At 41.4% G+C, this 20,535-nt stretch overlaps 2 protein-coding genes across 6 annotated transcripts; one reads left to right on the plus strand and one right to left on the minus strand.

Moving 5' to 3' along the window:
- Nucleotides 1–6: 6 nt before the first annotated feature.
- CRYM (crystallin mu) lies at nucleotides 7–11,963 on the plus strand. 5 transcript variants are annotated; one of them, XM_074598720.1, is made up of 8 exons: nucleotides 7–224; nucleotides 821–971; nucleotides 2,017–2,079; nucleotides 4,229–4,330; nucleotides 5,343–5,526; nucleotides 7,899–8,020; nucleotides 8,858–8,942; nucleotides 9,588–11,963. In XM_074598720.1, the coding sequence occupies exons 1-8, from the start codon at nucleotides 7–9 to the stop codon at nucleotides 9,650–9,652; spliced, it is 990 nt and encodes a 329-aa protein (XP_074454821.1). In that variant the 3' UTR covers nucleotides 9,653–11,963. The 5 variants fall into 5 exon arrangements, with proteins under 5 accessions (XP_074454821.1, XP_074454822.1, XP_074454826.1 ...); XM_074598721.1 differs by having other exon boundaries at nucleotides 7–188; XM_074598725.1 differs by having other exon boundaries at nucleotides 31–85.
- A 2,739-nt stretch (nucleotides 11,964–14,702) lies between these two features.
- Nucleotides 14,703–19,373, minus strand: ANKS4B (ankyrin repeat and sterile alpha motif domain containing 4B). Its single transcript, XM_074598726.1, has 2 exons — nucleotides 19,210–19,373; nucleotides 14,703–15,777 (listed from the first exon to the last, which is right to left on the minus strand). The coding sequence occupies exons 1-2, from the start codon at nucleotides 19,371–19,373 to the stop codon at nucleotides 14,703–14,705; spliced, it is 1,239 nt and encodes a 412-aa protein (XP_074454827.1).
- Nucleotides 19,374–20,535: the final 1,162 nt, after the last annotated feature.

Below are 20,535 nucleotides of genomic sequence, written 5' to 3' on the forward strand. Positions count from 1 at the left end.
GCGCGCATGCGCGGGGTGCCACCGCCTCCCGGGTACCGCTCGGGGGCATGTGACTGTCCCCCCGCCTCGGGTTGCGGGACTCCCGGTGCTGCCGCAGGCTGCGGGGAACCCTCAGTAAATCACCCCGGCAGAGCCGCTTCGCAGCCGCCTCCCCTCCCGGCGCTGCCTGAGGCGGCCTGGCGGCGGTGGTGGGCGGCGGTGCCTGAGGGGGCGCAGCCGTGCCCGTGAGGGGAGCGGGGTGGGCCGCGGGGCGGGCGGTGGCGGGGCCGGGCCGGGCCGGGGGGCGGTGACTGCCTGCCGAGTACTTAGCGGCGGTGCGGGGCGGTACGCGGCACCTGCAGCCCGTGTCTTATCCGGCCGGTGGTCGCCATGGGCTCGACTCCGCCCGTCTTTATCGGCGCCGAGGAGGTGGAGAAGCACCTGCACCGTGCCAGCCTCCTGCTCCCGGCGCTGGAGGCCGCCCTAGCCAACTTCTCGGCCGGCGCGGCGGGAGGGGTTGTGCAGCCCGTGCGCACGGTGGTGCCGGTGCACCGGCACGGCGGGTGAGGCGGGCGGGCGGCGGGGCAGGTGGGGTGGGCGCCGCGAGGGGCGGCCTGGAGGAGTCCCGGGCAGGGCAACACCGGCGGGAGGAGGTGCGGCTCCGCGGGAGCAGGGGTAGCGGTAATGGAAGGGGCGGGTTGAAGCAATTAGGGCGTCAAAAAAAGTCGGTAGTACCGAGTTACTGATAAACGGGTCAGTAGCCGTTTGGTGTTAACCGCGCCGGTGGCTGTAAGCTGCCGTGCTAAAGGTACATAAGTAACGTAAGTAATTTTCTTACAAGGTTCCTAGGAGTTATGCCCGCTTACAGTGCTGCGGATGATGCTCTGACAACTAAGTTGGTGACTTTCTATGAGCACAAGAAGGATTCCTCTGTCCCTTCTCACCAAGCGACAGTTCTCTTATTTGACCCAAGAAATGGTTCTTTAAAAGCTGTGAGTTTCATGTGTGCTTCTGCATTCTTCTCTGTTCATGTTCTGCCAGTTCTCCCTTCTGAATCTTAGAAGCTGGAGCTGGTGTAAGTTGCCCTGAGTTTACTTACATCATCAGTGAAAATGTGTTTGTACCAAATGAGGATTTGGGCTAAAGCATTATGTCTTTCATGTGTGCTAAATTGTACTCTCTCTATTCTTCATGGTTACTTGTGATTTGAAGGGAATCTAATGGCCCACAAGATGACGGGGAAGAAAGAAACGATCAGGAAAAGTTTTTCTTGCATTTGAAAGGAAAAAAACCCAAAGCCTTGCTGAATAAAGACTTGATCTTAAACCATCTTAAGTCTTAATCAAAAGAGTTTCACAATTGGCATCACAGGGAATAGTATTCAGAGCCTGATTATTACTTTTTTCTTTGTTTAAAGAATTTTTTAAGAATGCAGATGATTTGCATTACGCTTTAGTAACAGTGATTATTAAAGGGCAAAAACTGGTCCAGAAAACGATATTGGGCTTTTATTCCAAAACTTTCCAAACTTTTTTAAGCCCCGTAATTAATTTGTATGCAGTAGCTAATACACTTTGAGGCAGGAGGCACTGTGTGTGAGACACATTGAAGGGATTCCATGGCTCTCTGTCATCCCTTTGTACAGAGCAAGACAGTGCAGACTTACGAACCACGGCCAGCTTGCACTGGTCATTGATCTTACTGGAGTGCAGAGTATTGCACTTATGTTGGTCTATTCCCTGCGTTGGAGTGTCAAGGTAATGCAGTGCACAAAGAGCTGCGGGAGTTAGGGGTGGCTCAGCTCTGACCAGTTTTCACTCCATTTGTGCTGGTGGAATGACATGGAAGAACTGGAACAGAGAATCTGCCCAGTTTAAATGTGATTTTATATGGTTTGTAGTTGCTATAATATTAGTTACTAACTTCTATATTTTTCTGTGCCCTGTAATATCACTTAATTCACAAATGGGATGAAAATGTTTGGTATTTACTTATGTTTTCAGTGTTCACTTCAGTCTGAACTTTTTTTTAAAAAAGGTCTTAGATGGCAGTGTCATTACAGCAAAACGAACAGCTGCAGTTTCTGCAATTGCTACCAAGGTATGTCTTCTGTTTCTTAAATTGGGACAGAATCAGTTAGTGATGTTATATATAAAATAACTAGGGGCCATGATGTAAGTGTCTTTCAGTGCATGTGACTCTTCATCAAATACAGCTTTAAATTTGATTTATGATAATATTTGTATCTTCAGGGATAACTTAAAAATGCAGATTTCTGTTTTGATTGAGTGATGTCTGGCTTTTACACTTTGTGTGTGATTGGAGAAGGAATCTGAGCTATGTTTTTGTGGCTCATTTTGCACACTCTTCTGGGAATTTACTGGGGTGTCTTCCTCTGTCACTTTCTCTTGTGCTTGTCTTAACATGCTCCTTTACAGCTTTGGGTGATGCAGCTGTGTCGATAAATTCAGTTTTGTTTAGATGTACGTTTTCTGCTGTTGGGCCAGGACAGGTGGGTTGCACTGGACCTGGAGAAAGAGGAAAAATGCACATTTCTGGGGGCAATGTGGGTCCACTTAAGCTAGATGATGCCCAGGATAGATGGATGACTAGTCCAGAGGTGGCTGTCTGTCAGCTTCTCTGTTGTCACTGGAAGTTGTCCAGGTGACTGTCCCTCGCTACAGCCATAAATTTCAGTGTCTGAAGACAGGTGAGGCATATCTTGCTGTATGTTGCTTTATATCATTTCAATTTCAGTTGGAAACTATTGGTTTTGAGTCCTTTTTTAAAACTATACTTGTCTGGGCTGCTAATATTGGGAAGAAAGCAAGTAACCATCCATTGCCCAGCAGGGTTTTAGTCCTCACCTCAAAGGATGAGGCAACAAGAAGAGGGTCAGAGCTGAAAAATACTTCTGTTTTTCACCCATCAACTTTGCATCAGAATGAAGGGTGAGCTCACTGCTTCATTAGTGTCAGTCTTCATGCCAGTGTGACTCTATCTGTGGTAACAGAGCTAAACTGACACAAAATTGGAGTGAAGAACCTGTCCCCAAGAGCTTCCCCTAGTCCAAGGAACAGAACAATTTACAATGGATTCCTTGGACATGAGGTTATAGGACCTCATTCATCTCAGCCCGTTCTATACTTGTGCAGTTCTGACAGTTTTTACACAGTCAAGGCTCTGCTGGCCTCAAAGGAGCTTGGCTGCTGAAGGGACTTCAAGATCAGATCCTTCATTGTCGTCTGTTTTGGGAGATTTTCAGGAGTGTTTGAGTTTAGCTCATAGTTGTCATCTTGTCCTCTTTATGCTATTTGCTTTTCAAAGACCCATGCTTTTATGCAAGGAACCTTTGAAATCAGTGCTTCGGAGTCCTTAAAAGGAAAATTAAAGAGTTCTTGCTACTGAAAAATAGGATCAATGAGACTTTTTTCAATTTATTTGCAGCAGAATAAGTGTTGTGAGCCTAGACAATTATAAAGCTCTTTATACAAAAGTGAGTGGCCACAGCAAACGCATAAACAAGACACAAGGATAGCTCAGGGCTGGACTCCAGCAGCTCTCTTTCCCGTTTGCCAAGTACTAGTGAATCACAGGCAAGAACTAAACCAGAAAACCAAAAGCAGCTACAGAACTGAATTTTAATATTTATTCCCCAGAATCACCCCTATTTTTACGATGCTTGATGCATACATATTATGGCTCTTACAGTGCCAAGGTGTGCTTGTGGTATGATTTATGGCTTCAGTGAATTGAAAAAGAAGGTTTAGTGTGGGGCTACTGGGACCAGTTTACCCATGCAGCTACCGTTTTCAGTACTGATAGCTTTGGTATTATAAGCCCTGTTTTCAGCCAGTGCAGAACATCAACACTATGGTTTTACACTTAATTAGCCACATAGGTGTAATATGTTATACTAATATTAGAGTGTGCTGAGGCTCCAGAATTTGCATTGGCTCATGCTGTTGCATGGTAAGCCCAAATTTCAAAAGTTGGACAATTCAAAACTGGAATTAAGCCAAGATGTACTTGGTGCTATTGACACTAGCTTTTGCATTAAAGAAAATTAAAAATATATATAGCGGTAACTGACTATTGTTTTATATTAATATGAATCAATACTAGCTTTTGCATAAAACATTTTTTTGTTTAAAAGGACTAAGAATACTGCTTTCTTTCGTAATATTTTGATATATATTTGTCATACCTGTTAATATGTTGTCTTTTTTTAATATTTGATACTTTTTAGTTGTTAATGCCAGCTTTTGCAGAAGTGCTGTGCATTTTGGGAGCTGGTGTTCAAGCATATAGCCATTATGATATCTTCACAGAGCTGTTCACATTTAAAGAGGTAATGGACACATCTTAACAGGATATGCTTATTTTTCTCTATTATGTTTCAGGAGCACTTATTATAAATAAAGTACAGCCAATGAAGTTGCATTGGATCTGGCTGAGATGGAGTCAGTTTTCCCCATAGCAGCCCTCATAGCGCTGTGCTTTGCATTGGTAGCTAGAAAGGTGTTGATAACAGACCAGTGTTTTGGCTACTGCTAAGCAGTGCTGGCACAGCATCAAGGCTGTCTCTCCAACATTCCTCCCTCACCCAGTAGGCTGGGGACAGGCAAGATCTTGGGAGAGGACATAGCCAGGACAGCTGGCCCAAACTGACCAAAGGGATATTCCATACTGCGTGATGTCTGATCAGCAATAAAAGCTAAGGGGTAGGGGTGGGGGCATTTGTTGTTATGATATTTGTCTTCTGCTTTTGGTTTATTAAACTACTTTTATCTTGACCCACAAGTTTTGCCATCTTATTTTCTCCCCCACCCCTGGCCTGCTGAAGAGGGGAATGATAGAGCGGCTTGGTGGGTGCCTGGTGTGCAGCTAAGGCCAACCCACCACAGAAGTTATGAGTTCAATCACACTTTGATTCTGTTTCTATGGAACCCAAGAATGCTCTGAACAGCTGTAGAATTTCTTGCTCAAATGTTGGTTGTATTTTTTAAAAAAAAAACAGTGGTAACAAAGTCATTAGTCAGGTAGCTTTTTCTCTCTGAGAAAAATCCTACTGTGTGTGCCATACTTGGATAAGCTTTCTGTGCTTTTCCCTTAAATATTGGAAATACTTGGATTTTATAAACACAGTTCTACAAGGAGCTGCTGTTCTGGCATCAAAAACCAGTCATTCAAATGCAGCTGCACACACATGAAATTTATTCACTTGTATGATGAGAACATTAAAGGGGAAAAAAAACGCACCTCTAGGATATGTTTAACTATCTACTGAAAACTGAAACAAAGTGTTGTGTTTCAGCAAGGACAAATTCTCCAAGCTAATCTGTCTTTTTTTTTCCTTGAAGGTCAGGATATGGAATCGCACCAAAGAGAAAGCGGTGAAGTTTGCTAATTCAGTTAATGGTCCAGTGCAGGTCTGCTCTTCTGCTCAGGAGGCAGTTACTGGAGCTGATGTGATTATAACGGTCACCATGGCAACAACACCAATTTTATTTGGAGACTGGGTAAAACCGGGTGCCCATATCAATGGTATGCTGTGTTCTCGTCATTTAAAGGATACATTTATTATCACACTGTTTAGCATCAAAAACTGTTGAAAAGCAGTACTCGATGCTTCTCAGAATGAACGTGTTTTTGTTGGTTTTTTTCTGGTTTGACTTTTGCCCTCGAGTGAGGACCACTTTTCCCAGCTCTGTCTTCCTGATTGTCTGGAGCCAAAACTCCTGCATATTTCAGCACTGGATGCTTGTGAGAGCATGGGATATGCTTTTTTTTCCCTAGTGGTGCATCATCTTTGCCACCATGTTGTCACTTGATGCTCACTTTGCCCTCTGTTTAAATAACCCGTACAAACATGTTATTTCCAAAGTGATTCCTGCTCATTGTCATGTTTCCCTCGTAGTTGTCATCTTCACCCAGTTTTGTAAGTTCCTCTATTTGTTCCTTTTTGGTCTGATCACACTGTGTTATTTTGTTTTTTTTTTTTTTTCACTTGAGTTTAAAAGATGTAATAACTGAGTTAAGACATTCATAATTTGACCTCTAATTATGGTGAGGTTTGGGGGGCTTTTTTTTTTTGCCTGCCTTGTAATGATGTTACCACACTATTGTTTGGAGTCTCTGGACATGCCCACATTTGTTTATTTTATTAATTGTGGGCCTGGTTCAGATGACCTTGTGCACTTTCCAAATAGCATGGTAATAAGACAAAAGCGACTTGTCAAAGGGAACAATTTAAAGAAAGGTCCCACATTCCAGCGGCACCCTACCAATTTTTCAAACTCAATTTAGTCCTTTGTCATTTAATGTTGTTGTCTGTGTTATGTCACGGCATGGAAGCCAGAAGTACAACTAAAATCAATTAGGGTCTACAGTCACTGAGGCGACACACACACAAAGACCCCTCTCCTTTCTTTGCCTTTTTTTTCCCTCCATTGAGGCATTTGTGCTGTTTGAAGAGGCATTCAGGCAACATGGAATTTATTATTCTGTAACAGTTGGACACTTTTGAAAAACATTTGACTACAGTATAACTGGGTTTTTTTAGCTCATAACAAGTTCATAGTAGCCTTGCTGTATTTAGAAGTTGAGCTCATTGGTTTGTTTTCAGTTTCTCCAGGTAAAGAAAAATCCATAATCTGCTTAAGTTTTACTGCTTATAAGGTTACAAGGAAGTAATAGAAGGCTATAGGTTTAAAAATCCTAATTAGTAACATTGAATACTCTGTCTGCATGTGCAAGTCTTTGTTGCACAATACTTCGGTTCTTATCTGTTCAGGGTAATTGAGGGATTCTTCAAATCTTATTTTTCTCTATGGACAAATAACAAACACAATGTGAATCAAATAAAAGGACTATAAAATTCAGGGAATTTGGTAATGATCTGATGAAAGACAAGGATAATGGACAAAGGGAGGTGACTTTCTTATGCCTCAGCTACCCACAGTCTGCTGACAAGCATATTCTACTGACAAAGCAAATATTGAATGTTTTAGAGGAGCTGTATGGGATGTTAATTAAGTCTGTTTAAAAAAATAAAAAGCAACAAAATCCTATTAATTTGGCAGTTGCGGGAACAGGTTACTGTTTGTCTGCAGAGGAGTTGTAGTCTGTATAACCTTAAGATTATCTTCCTGGAGTTGTGTCACCAAATGATCAAAGTTTATTCTAATGGTGCTTCTGTAAGCAAAAAGAGTAATTATGTCACACATATTTATCGGTGTTGTTTTCAAAGCTGCTGGCAAAGGCTTGTTCTTTGTACCGATCCATAGTTATGCCTATCTTTACATTGCATAGATATGAAGGGCTAAGCAGTGCTGCTTCCCCTTCTCTGTCACCATTATTCGGAAGGAGTAGTTTGACTAGTGTACCAAAGAGGTGGAAACAGTGCCAGCAAAGAATCTCACTTCTGCTTCCTGAAGAGTTGTGGTTTAATGCTTCAGCAGGCTGAAACGCAAAGGCCAATTGATTCCAGTTGTTCTGGCTGTGCTTATGGGAAATATAAGACTTTTGTCAGCAGCAGCATCTGCATGACTAGAGGTCAAGGATGCTGTACATTTTAATGAGCTGTAATTTGGCAGGTTGGACACAGTGTTGTCCTTCATTGACATCAGTGGGAATTCAGGAGGTTAGCACCTTACAGAAACAGGCCATATATATGTCAGTGTTACAGCGGAGGCCAGGTTGAGAGAAATCCAGGCTTTCTCCCAGTTGCTCAGGCACATCCTGGGTTTTTTTTTGTTGTTTTGTTAATCAACATGTCTCCAGTGCTAACATCGGATTGTTTGTATATTACAGTTGCACAATAATGTCCATTGTTACTTCACACATGCCTTTTGGACAAAATGTGGTTTGAATTTTTTTAAATGTTCTTCCCAAGTTCATCAGTTTTGTTGTCTTAGCTGTTGGAGCAAGCAGACCAGACTGGAGAGAGCTGGATGATGAACTGATGAAGAATTCTGTTCTGTTTGTGGATTCCAGAGAGGCTGCTCTTACAGAATCAGGAGATGTTATATTATCAGGGGTAAGACTTCCTTAACTTATGGACTTTATTTTTGTGGCAATTGGCTTGCATTTGAAATGAGTTGGTACTGATGATGTGCTGCACTGAAGCCTTTTAGAACATCAAATGTAGTTGTTAGCACTTTCCAGGCAGAGGCTGAAAGATAAACTGGTTTCAAACTGAGACTTCTGTATGTCTATGCCAAAACCATGCAACCTCTTTATCAGCCATTACATGACACCATATTACAGTAGCATGTTTTCATCATTGGCCTTCGTGAACAATAACAATGTATTGTTTTTGAAAGACCAACATTTCCTGCAACGTTTGGTACTTGTGTTAAATATTTTTCAAATCTGTTTATTAAAACCTGTAATTTTCTTCCCATAAGATTTCATTGTGATTAACACACAGAAGCCAAGCAGCCAGTCATCTGCAGAAATTTGACAGCAGGGAGTCTTTTAGGTTTAACGGAGTGGTAATTTTGCTCTTTTAATGTTTTTTTGCGGAACAAATATGGTTTCCACTTTTGAGGTTTAACGTAAGAAGTCCAGATACGGTAAGGTGTGTGGAACCCCATGTGTTTTATTGGATATGTAACAAGCTATCCACTGCAACTTACTGACTGAGGAAGGTCTGACAGCTGTTGTTCTCTGAAAACCATCCCACTTCTCTGTTTCCTGTCCATTTTTTGTATTATTTTTCTGAATACTGATCTGCTTCAACAGGGAAAGGAATCAGTTCTGGGATAGCAGAACTCGAGGAGTGAGTTCTTTTGAAGTCATGCAGAAAAAAAGTTTTTCTCTTAACATCTGTATGGATATTATGTTTTTCTATAAATATGTATTTGTTTTACAGGCAGAGATTTTTGCTGAGCTGGGAGAGGTAGTGAAGGGTACAAAACCAGCCCTGCCTGAGAAAACGACAGTGTTTAAGTCACTGGGTAAGAACAACCCCTCCTGTGTACAAGTCTGACAGAAAACAATGCCTTGTTATTTACTAGGTCCCCCATGCGTGGGAAAGCTGCTGATCATCTTCAAAACTGCTGTGGCAATGCACTGTCCAGAAGAAACTGGAATGTGATTTGCATTTTCCCTTTTTATTTCCCTTTTTATTTATGTAGCAGGACTGATGTAATGAAAAGTGATAGGGAAGCAAACAAATAATAGGAAGAAATATATTTCCCATTTCACAATTGTTCAACACAAGACTGCAGCGTTTATTAATACAGCTCCAACCCAAATGCCCTGCTGTTATGCCCCTGGAGTCTGTCTGACCTGCAAACAGTGTGGCAATATACTGTGGGGTTGGAGTTGATGTTTTGGGGGAAAGAGGTCTGAAAGGGCCAAGTTGCAATAAGAACACCGAAAATTAGATTCATACTGTTACATTAACTTCACATAGCACACCTAACAGTTACATGATAGCTATAAACTTTGAATGCAACACTGTAGGTGTTTGGGATGGGGGAATGATTCCTGTTCCTGTCCAGTTAGGTAATTTCCTGAGTCTTTATATTCCCTTCTGAAGCTAAATTATTTTGTACAGCTGAAGATCTGTTTGAAGGTGACTTTTAATTCTTTTTCAGGGATGGCGGTTGAAGATACAGTAGCAGCAAAATTTGTTTATGACTCATGGTCAGCTGGTAACTAAAGAGAGAAGTCTACAATCACGAGGCCAAGAAAATTATTTGCGCTTAGCTTCTTTAGGTCTTTTGTTAACAAGAAAGGCACCAGTCCTATCTGAATGTGGCACTTCTAGAACATTCAAGAATGAAAAGTAAAATTTCAGCAGTAGACTAACTTCTACAGTTTTCTAATGGCAAGTATTGGATACCTGCATTATTACTAATAAATCTGTCTCATCTAACAACAAGTATCAGAGGCTTGCAGTGATACTAACAAGGTTTTTTTTTACATATTTTGCTATAGTTGTGGAATCAATGCCTTTCCTCCCTAATTATTTATATAATGGAAGTCTGTGGGTAGATTTTTTTTTTTTTGAGCGAGGTAATTCATACTGGTATACAATATATCAGTTTGGAGAATGGTCTCTGGCATCATATTTACCTGTGATGGTACTTTAAATGCAACTGTGGGTTTCAGTGCTACACTGACAGTAACCTAGTCTTCAGTCTCCTGGGAACACAGCCCACCCGTGACTCCTGGACATCCCTTCCCTTCCAACTCAGACTGGGATCTGGAGGTCACCATCCTTACTTTCACCCCCCACAATCCCCCTTCCCTGCTGTCAGACCCAATGGTTTTTCATTTAAGAGCACACTCCTGAGTGGGAGTTTATATGAATAATGATGCCTCCCATACAATTAGATTTTTGTCTGTTTTTGTAGAAGACCTGGCTCAGGAGGACTTAAAGTGCAAAAAAAATCAAAGCTAATATTATATACATCTTAACTGGGAGGAAACTATACTCAGTGCCTTCTTTATTACATTCCTGGGTGGGATATTGCCACTTTTGTATTGCAAGGAGTCACCCAAAATGTGAACACTAAAATGTGTTTTGATTTAGTTTATCTATATTCTGTGGGGAGATTTCATTATTTATCTATGTGTTTGTAAGTCCCTTTTGTAAACTGCTTTGAAGGTTGCAACAGTGCAGACTGATTTCAGTAGGATAAACTTAAAGTATGCAGGCAAATATTTTCACCTTAGCTGTGCTATGCATCAGTTGGTAATTGTTCTTTTATCCCAGTGGGTTTTTGTTGGGGCAGGAATTTCCATGATCCTTTCTTGGCAGAGGAACCCAGTGATGCTCTACATAAGGAAGAGTTCCAGTTTTGTGCTGTTATGCAACTGCCTTACAAAAGCTTGAGCATCTGCTGAAAAGTAGCTATTGCCCTGGAAACAAATTCCCGTCTCAGGCTAGAGTTGTGCCTTGTGAAATTTTATTTTTACTTACGTATTAATTCATGCAGGTTATTAAGTGTTTCTTCACTTGGAAGGATTAGATGACATGATCATTCTATATTGATGCCAGAAGAATACAGTAGAGCAACAGGAAGGAGGTTCAGAAGCAGTTAGTGTTAAAGCCCTTGATGGTGCATAAGTAAGTATAGAAGAGGTTAATGAGTACAGTGCAGGTATGGCGTAAATAATACTCCAAGTTATAAGCCTTGTGTAATCTAGTTGGAAAATGTAGTAAGTGGCAGAGTTTGTAATTTGCAGAGTTTTAGTATGGAAGACTACCAGACCAGTAAGTGAATAGGGCCAAAGGATGTGTTTGTGTGGGTAGACATCTAACTCCATTGACCTTGTTTATATCAGCAGAAACAAGAACAGAAATTTCACTGTAAGCTTTTGCGTTTTTTTAATTGTAGCAAAATCACCCTTCTATTTTTACTTGTTTTTTTCTTCTGTGTCATTTCTGAAGCATACAGAAATGTATGTGTTGACTTAGCCTGTTACTTCAGCAATGGAGAATTCCACTAGTGTGAGACAAAGGTGACAGCCATCTATGTTCCGTAATTCAAGAGCTATATGGAAACTTGCACTTAAAATTTATGACAATATTATCCCAGTTCTGTGCCTGTGCAAAAGAAGGTTTGTAATTTGAAGCGAGACATAGTATTTGGGAAGAAGACAAATACAGTTTTTCACATGGTTCAAATACAATTTTCACATGTACTCTTCTACAGACTGTGCACTTTAAAAGTAGATGGAACTAGTCCAAAAACCTGATTCTGAAAACCCACAGTGTTCTCAACTTTCACTGGCAATAGGAGGTTCTGGGAGCCTGTCCTCAGCATTGTACCTCTGAATTCATGAAGAGGATTCGATTCAATTACAATGAGAGTTGCTTGGGTGCCATCTTTTTTTTTTTTTTTGAGGGGAAATAATAACCTTAATTTCCATGTTTCCTTCTTGTACAAATCGGTCTCAAGGAATTGTATAACTTGCATTTATTTTAAAATTAAATAGATACTGCTGTCTGTCTTTTACTTTCACTTTGTTGTCCATTACTTTTGTTTTGGGTGGGGTTTTTTTTTTAAGATGAGGAAGAAAGTATTCAAGTTGTTGCAGTGACTATCAGCAAATGTGACCACTGAATGTAAAGGGGAAAGTAAATTGGGACTGCTTTGCTCCACCGTGATACTCAGTTTTGCAGTCATTATCCTATGCTGCACATCCCTTCCTCGTGATGTCTGTTCAGTGTATCAAATCCTTAAGGAAAGAGAATCTTGTACCTGGTAGGACTGTGATCGTGTGAGATCTCATGACTTTATGATTTGGGTTCAGATTGGGCTGTAAGATTGAAACTGCACTGTACAAACGTTACAAAGGAGTCAGATCTGGGATTCACTAATTTAAATACTTCGAATTATAAAAGAAACCGAAGAGGTTGGTGCAAAAATTTGGAAAACAGCAAAGCACATAAGTGGTGAGGAAAAAAAAAAAGAAAAGAAATGTGAGTGTTCCTTTTTATTATTTTTTTTTCTCCCAATTTTTCTACATGGCTACTTCATACCCAAGGCCCATTTCCAGGACCACCCTGCAAGAAAAGGACTATCACTATTGCACTGGGTTTTGGTTGGGTTTTTTTAATTTATTTAATTTAAAAGGGGGTGTGTATATATAATCTTACTTTTAGTTAACTGAATAAAAAAAAAAAAAAGTGGCATGTGCAGCCCTCTGGGGCTTCTTATTCAGTCTCAGGATGCAGTTCCCTTCACCAAGGACAAGGAACTCCTTCCCATGGATCTTGTGCTGTATCTGCTGGCTCCATAGAGTTCCTGTGGATACTTTAGGACATGCTGGATGCTTGTGACAACCAAGTCAATCAGTTTATGTGCAGGTGGTCTGTGCCATTACCTCTGGTTCTCAGAGGCTGCAGCAGTCAGGCAGATTTACAGATGAGCATGTGAAGGTAGATTTTCAGTGCAACGCAGAGATAGTTGGGGCCTATCATAGGACTGCTGAAGCTGTTCTGTGATAGTGGCAGTTATTGGACAGGTCCTCTGTGGGTGACACCACTCGCTGATGTTTTGGTGGTGTGTTGTGGGCAGGTCACAAGCATTTGGACAGGTAAAGAACCAGCAAATACATCGGTTATGTGACTGGGAATGATAGGATTTGACCCTTCAAAATCCACTCATTGTAAGATTCATCATTTCCTTCTTGCTTTGTTAGATGTGTGACTTTCTTAGCTAAAATGAAAACAACACAGCAGGCTAATAATATGGAGTTTGGGGGCATACTGTCTGATTTAATTACTGTGCTAAGCACAGCAGTCATTTGAGGTTGCACAGAACAGGACTCTGATGTGACTGCTTGATAGAAGAAAATATCAACCTGCTGAAGTACAAGAATCCAAGGAGGAAAGAATGCAGTATAAAGTCCAGGCAAGAAAAGGAATTATAATATGCAAATCAAAGTAATAAGAAGAAGATGTGGAAAGAAGGAAGCATGGAAAAATAGATTATTAACTAGGATTAGTGTCCACAAATGCAGTATACCCCTAAGGGAAAAATGAGAGCTGACTAATGGAAAGCTATAAAAAGAGATGTAAAGATAAAAGTCTTGCTGCTAATTGTGCTTCTAAAATCTGAGATCTTAGGCAGAGCAAGACTGCTACAAGCACCTTATGAGATTCACAAAACTCAACAGGAGTGATTAATTCATATCAGATAGTGCTGTCTTCCCAAGGGAACAGGCCTGAGAGAGATGAAGGGAACCGTGCTGTGAATGCCTCCAGATAGGCTGTGAAGAACAGGAGCTTCCACAGAAGCACAGTCTCATTTTCTTTCTCTTTTCATGAGCTGGGTGTGTGTGTTACATGCAATTTTCAGGCTGAGGCTGACAATGACCAACAGAAAACGCTGGGTGGTGAAAGTCCTGGTTTCTGGGACTTGACACGGCAAATGTGCACCCTATAGGAACCAAGCTGAGGATATATCAAGACAGACCAAAAATGTTGAAAATAAGTTCTCAGCTTCTCTTAGTTAAAAGTATTGCAGTCCTGATGCCATTTAGGACATGATGGGTGCTGGCAACTGGGTCCAGTCTAATGAGACAAGAGAAAAGAATATACAATACACCAAAATCTCGTGGCAAGATACTTCATATATTTTTAAATTAACATCAATACAGTAGCAAAACACTTTACTGACAAGAACAAGAAACTTGCTGTAAATTAGTCTTATTTGCACTCATTCGGAGGCTATTAGAGTCAATAAGCCATAGCTGAAGTCAAGATTCAGATACTATTTCTAACGTATCATCAGTACTAGGAAGGGCAGTTTGTAGCAATCTAACAAAAGCAAAAGGAGAAAACTCAAAGCTCTCAAGTTTTGGGAATGCTCTTTGCATTGTGGTTTTGGAGAAGAAGGGAAGGGCTTTGTTAAGGAATGTAGTGTGGCTGGCCTTCACTAATATTTTAAGTTATTCCAACAAGAAGAAATTGGATCCCTATGAATCGTTGAGGGAGAAAGAAGTTTAAATCTATAGCTTTTGTTTTTTAACCATCACATTCTTTCTTTTTGGCAGAATATGCTTGAATTAATATCCTACGCACCACAGCCATCTATCCAGAGAGAAAAGGTTTTGTCCTTGCTGTACGTTCTAAAGTAATTGGTAGCCTCTTTACCTTTTGCTTTAGCAGATGTCCAAAAAGAATTGCATGCTTTTTGGAAAGAGAAAGAGATAATGAACCAGCGTGCAGGTTACAGCAACAGGCGTATGTTAATTTATAAGCAAGTATCTACAGTCTTTCCAGGGTTTTTGAGTGCTTCTTTTCTTTTATTCACGGCATTCAGGACTTTCTTTCTTGGCCCAAGCTCCATCTGAATGCTCTGTAGATCTTCATCAGAACATAGCATCAGGGCATCTAAATCAATTTTTTCTCTCATGAAGACTGGAAGAAACTCATCCAGCATCTGTGATGCCAGAAATACCTCAAGGGGCGTGTTCTCTGCTTCCTCGTCATCCCAAATGACTTCTTCTTCGTGCCAAGGGATATCAACACCATTTTCAGCATTATCTTCCCCGCCATTCTCAGCATTTTCATACTGAAAGAGCTCGCTAGACATTTTAAAGCTTATCCCTTCTGTCTCAGAAGACACAGTTCCAGGATTTACATCTGCAGCCAAATTCCTTCCAAATACAATCTTACCAAGACCTGGCCGCTTAAAAATGGAGAGCTGACTGTCATTATCAGAAAAGTTTTTCTCTCCAAGGTCATTCAGTAATTCATCCTCCTCTTTCTCATCAAACAAGTGCATCACAGTTGTCCTACCCCTACCATCCTCTTGGCCATTGCTTTGTGTTTCCTGGCTTCTTGCGCTGTCAGCTGTCTTTTTTGCCTTAAGTTTGAAGGTATCTTTCAGATTTTTTGAGAAAGAATTTGTTGTATTTGAAGCAAAGAGACCAGGCAACTTTACTCTGGAGTGTGTCCCTTGGGAAGAATTTACGGTGCCAACCTTTTCTTTCATATAATTCCGGTTCATTTCATGCTGGTGTTTCTCTTGGCGCTTCTCGCATTCCTTGATTTGTTTCTCCACGTTCCTCTGGGCCTGCGCTTTGAGTTTGGAGACCTTCTTTGGATTCAGTATGTTCTGCTCAGTGGCGGCTTTGTCCAGAATTCGGACACATTCATTGCGATCTCTGCTGGCAGCTGCCTCCAGGGGAGTGCGGAGGTCATTGTCCAGAGCAAAGATATTGGCACCGAAGTTGATCAAAAAAGAAACACAGTGGATGTGACCATTGCAAGCAGCGTGGTGGAGAGGCGTGTTCCCCCAAATGTCACATTTGTCTGGATCACCTCTGAGAAGGAAAATAGCATACTGTGAGCTGCACGTAGCCAAGCATAGAACTGCAGTGGCATTGAACAGATATTAAACATTTAGTACAGCCCAGTGAAAATGAATCAGCTTAGCTTCATCCTCTAGAACAGCGCTGCACCTGCTTACACCAGCACCGAGTTTGGCTGCGTGTGAATTAAGCAAGCTTGTTGGGGCTGACTGCGACTGCTTATGGGACTCTCCTAACGAAGCCAGGGTACATCCTATGTGCCATCCCAGGGTCTGGCTGTGCTTCCTTTGCTCCCTGCCGGTCTCACCTGCTTCCTGAAATAGGGCAGAAATAAGCAGCCACCCGTGCACAGGCGAGGGGCTGCAGCTCTGACTGCTTTGCTGCTGACAGCTAAAAGTGAGCTCAGGTTTCCACTTAAACTCATTGGAATTTGTGGCAAAACTGTTTCAATAGCTTTTGCATGGAATATTTTAAAGACTTTTTTGTGACCCTTCCCTTTTGCATGGCAATATTAGGAGGATTCTTCACTGGCCACAGTGATATGTATTTAATGAGCCCATGCAGTAACTTTTTTGGTATGCAATAGGTAAATTATTAAGAGTAAAGCCCTGATCACACATTTGTCTCCATTGCTATTAGATTAAGCTCAGATAGATGCCGTTGGTTTTCTTCAGCTCTTTTATTCCCCTTAAGCTGCTTTTGCTCATGGGGTTTGAAAAGCAGAAGCTCATTTGAAAATAAAATACCACATACTTTCAATTGAGTTTAAAGCCAGTGAAAAGGATTGCTTTCCTTTTAACTCTTGGACTGACTTCACACTGAACTGCTGCCTGCAGACGAGAATTGTCTTGAATCTTTTATTCCATAACTGGCAGGATCAACATTAGCAGTGGTTCAGAACAGAGCTTGAGTCGTCTGCCACCAATAACCAAGGCAGCCACAGTAGCCCAAAACCTTTAATAGCTTCAGAGCCAGGGACCAAATGTACAAGGAGAATTTATACTCTTGGGGGCTCAAGCATGTCAATGACTTGGAGATCTGTTCTGTGGCAGCTGTACTATGTACATCCTCTCACAAAATCTCCTTCAGGCATTGATCTCTGGCTTTGCGTATCTCTGAAGCAAAGCACAAACATATTTGCCAAATCTGAAAACGCCCTTCAGCCTGAAATGCCACAGGCAGGAGAGAGGTCAGGGGTCCCCACAGAGCTGCTCACAGTGAGAAACAATGGCAAGTCTGAGCGTGCCAGGCTACAAGAGCAGAGGCATTTCTACAAGGAGGTGGCAGCTGAGGATCAAAGTTTCTCCACTTAGACATATGGAAACCACGTGTACATATTTCTGGTTTTGTGGCTCTGCCCTGGGGAACTGCCTGACTGTGGCCGAGCGTGCCAGATTCCTTAATTCCCACATTAGCAAACAGGCTGCATTGTCCTGAGCCTCGGGAGTGCCGGGTCATCCGTCCTCCCCCATGTCCCTTCATAGCTGTTTGTGGTCTCTTTTTCCCCTGGAGCCTGCCAGCCTTTGAGCCTCAAACAATGCACAAACTGGAGAGTCTGTTCCAAGCCCAGTGGGACTTTGGATAAGATTTGACATCTACTTTGGGTTCTCATACAACTCTTTCCCTGCTTTCCCAAGAAAGAGGCTCACACAAAAAGAGCAGATCTACTACTTGGTCTTGCCTTTATTCATGTACCTGCAAAGCAAGCAGAGAAAATGTCTCCTGATGCCTGGGAAGAGAAACTCTTTCAAGATGAAAGGGGTTTATTGTTAGTATTGCTACATTTTCCAAGGGCTGATTGTGTTGCAAGCCTCCGAGTCCTAAAATCTGCAGCCACTCTAAAGAAAACCGTCCTGTATCTCAGTGCCTTTGTCAGGAAACCTCTTCAAGGAAAGGATGAATTTCTTAAAAATAATTATAATACTTTCTCACAATGAAACTTTGACTGACTGCAGAACAGATTGAACATCTTCAAAAATTCAGCTTCTCCCGAGAAAAACAGTGAGACTACAGCCGTATCTCTGACAGCCCCAGCCTACTGATTGTGTCAAGAGATCTTGGATTAAAATAGAGGTGAATGCACATGTTTGAAGATTTGGCGGACAATGCTGGCCCCAAGCTGTCCTCTACCAAGAAAAAGAGTTAATAATATATTAAATACAGATACACAGAAATTCTGATCCTTGTGTCATCCGCTGTGACTTCTGTCAGCTTATATGGTAGAAGCCATATTTTTCCCTCAAATTTTGAAAAAAAATTATATTGTTATTTATTCCTTCGCTAGTTGTTCTGTTTTGTAGGTGTTCAGGGACAAACCTTTATTGATTCTAGGTATTTCCTTGGAGCTGCCTTAATTATACAAGTTGAAAAACTGTCAATCTATTTTTGCTTCTCCTGAGGACACAGCAATAACCATGCAGTCCAAAGGTCTTTTTTATTGTGTTATTACTGCCACACCTAAGCTCAATGTGCTATAAAGCAAATCTATGAAAACCCTATTTTTATTCCATATTTTCAATTCTATTTTTAATAAAACTCAGATACATCCAAATAGAGTTATTCAACTTCTCCCTCCAATCTTCTTTAAACTATTATGATTGAAAATACGGTCAACATAATCTTCATCTGAGCCCAGAAAGAACATTTTATTAACTGTATCTCTACACAAGAGTGGATTTTCTTTTATTAGATCTTATTAAAGAATCACAGCTTAAAAGGCAGGCTCCAAGCAAGAGACTACAGAGGTTGGGGAGGTAATTACTGTTTCAATAATACATTTTAAGCACGTAGGACATGTAAGTGATACCAAACAGAAATTACTATTAGAAAATAAACGTGTAGAAAACTTATTTTTTTCCAGCTTGCAAATATCATACCCCAACTAGTGGAACAGTATTATCATTTTTAGCATGATGGCAGTTGCTAATACTATAAAAAGCAGAGGAATAACAATTTTAGACGTTACTGTCTTAAAACTATTGGTTGTGACACCTCTGGAAAGCATTAAATCTCCCTCGGTGTCTACTAGCTGTACTTTCAAAGCAAATGGGAGAGATTTTTTGCTAAAAATGTTTCAAACAGTGCATTTCTTTAGAGCCGGTATCAAAGATGTGTTATCACCAAAGGCTGTTGGCCAACTTCTCCTCCATTACAGCAAGGCGAGGTCCCAGGGCCCTGCTCCCACTAACTGCTCCCTGCAGATTCCATACACAAGACAATCTCACTGATGTCGATGTGGCTTCACCGACCGCACGTACAGACCTGCTCACAGGTTCTGAGCCTAAGCCATTGTGAATGAGGAGAAACAATTCTTGGCAATGCAGTGCAAGAAATGACTGTGATTTTCAGCCTTTTGGATCTGAGGTTATTGGGGCATAAGAAAAATGACACACTAATTATAGTTTTAAGCCACAAGCTTTAAGCAATGGAGGCTGATTGACTTACCCTCTCCGGCATATGACTTCCAGAGCTTCTAGATACCCGTGGTATGCTGCCAGAAGGGTGGGCGTCATCCCGTCTTCATCTGAAGTATTGAGGTCTTTCCTAGTGGCTTCTTTCAAGAGGTCCAAATTGCCATCGGCAGCTGCTTTGTGATACCTACTTGACATTTTCAGTAACTTCTGGTTTCCCAAGGCAGCTCTGAACAATATTCACACTGTACAGTCACCTTTCCATTACAGGGATAGTTCATTAATGATTACAAGTTAAGACGTCCCCGTGAGGATGGAAATGAGGAGGCAAAGTCCATCCTAGCAGTCAACTTATCTGGAGCTCTGCATAGGTAATAAGGCAATGGTATGGTGAATGCTTTCATTTTCCGGAAGGTGGCTGTGCTGTTTACATTTGTTGAGTATTTGACTACTTAAACGTAGAGGCGATTCATTCATCTTCTCTGTGTCTTTGCCTAGCTGTTCTGGGAAAACTTCAAAAGGACCTTGAACTTCAAAAAAACCTTCAAAAAGCCATGAATGTCAGTAGGACCAGATTTCACCCTAAGTAATAAAGTATCGCTGAGTTTTGATAGGATGAAATGCGTAATCAGTTACCTTTACTGGTGAAGTCCTTTGTAACCTATTGCTTACTGGGTCACTGCATTTACAAACAGGACTCTCCCCTGCCAAACCAGGCACATCCATGAAGCTGTTTCGTGCAGACAGATTGATGTGTGTATGGGAATGGGCCTGTTGGGACCAGGGTGGTATTCGGATAAAACTGCCAGCAGGTCCACACGTCACAGCAGGCAAAACCACAGCCTAGCATGTGATCCTTTTAACTGCATATCACATTCCATCAGAGAATCTTAAGGCACTTGGTGAATATACTGTCATCTAACAGGTATTGTAATCTCTGTTTTAGATACAAAAATTGTGCAGGATTTCCAGAGGATAGCACAGGGAACTCAAGAAATGGAAACATGATGGGCCTGCACCCACTGCCCCAGCTTGGGAACTGTCATCCTTGCCTGGGAACAGGTGGGTCCAGTTCCCATCTTCACGTAACCACTTCTTGCTTTAGATGTTATTTCTCCTGATTTCAGTGTCATTAAGGGCTACCTCTACAAGTAGAAGCTTATAGAATTAGACCGTAATTCTGATTTTCAGGTTCAAAAGAGTTACTAAGAGAAAACCATGTAAAAGGTTAGTTTTAAAACAGTACCTGAGAAAAAATCAGTAAGAGACTATATGCTGCGTAATAAAATGCTGCAAGCTATCTGTTATTCTCATCACATTCACAACAGGTGCCAGATAAATGTTACTTTGTCAAGCTGTT

Source organism: Larus michahellis, chromosome 8 (assembly GCF_964199755.1).
Source record: "Larus michahellis chromosome 8, bLarMic1.1, whole genome shotgun sequence".
Lineage (NCBI taxonomy): Eukaryota > Metazoa > Chordata > Aves > Charadriiformes > Laridae > Larus > Larus michahellis.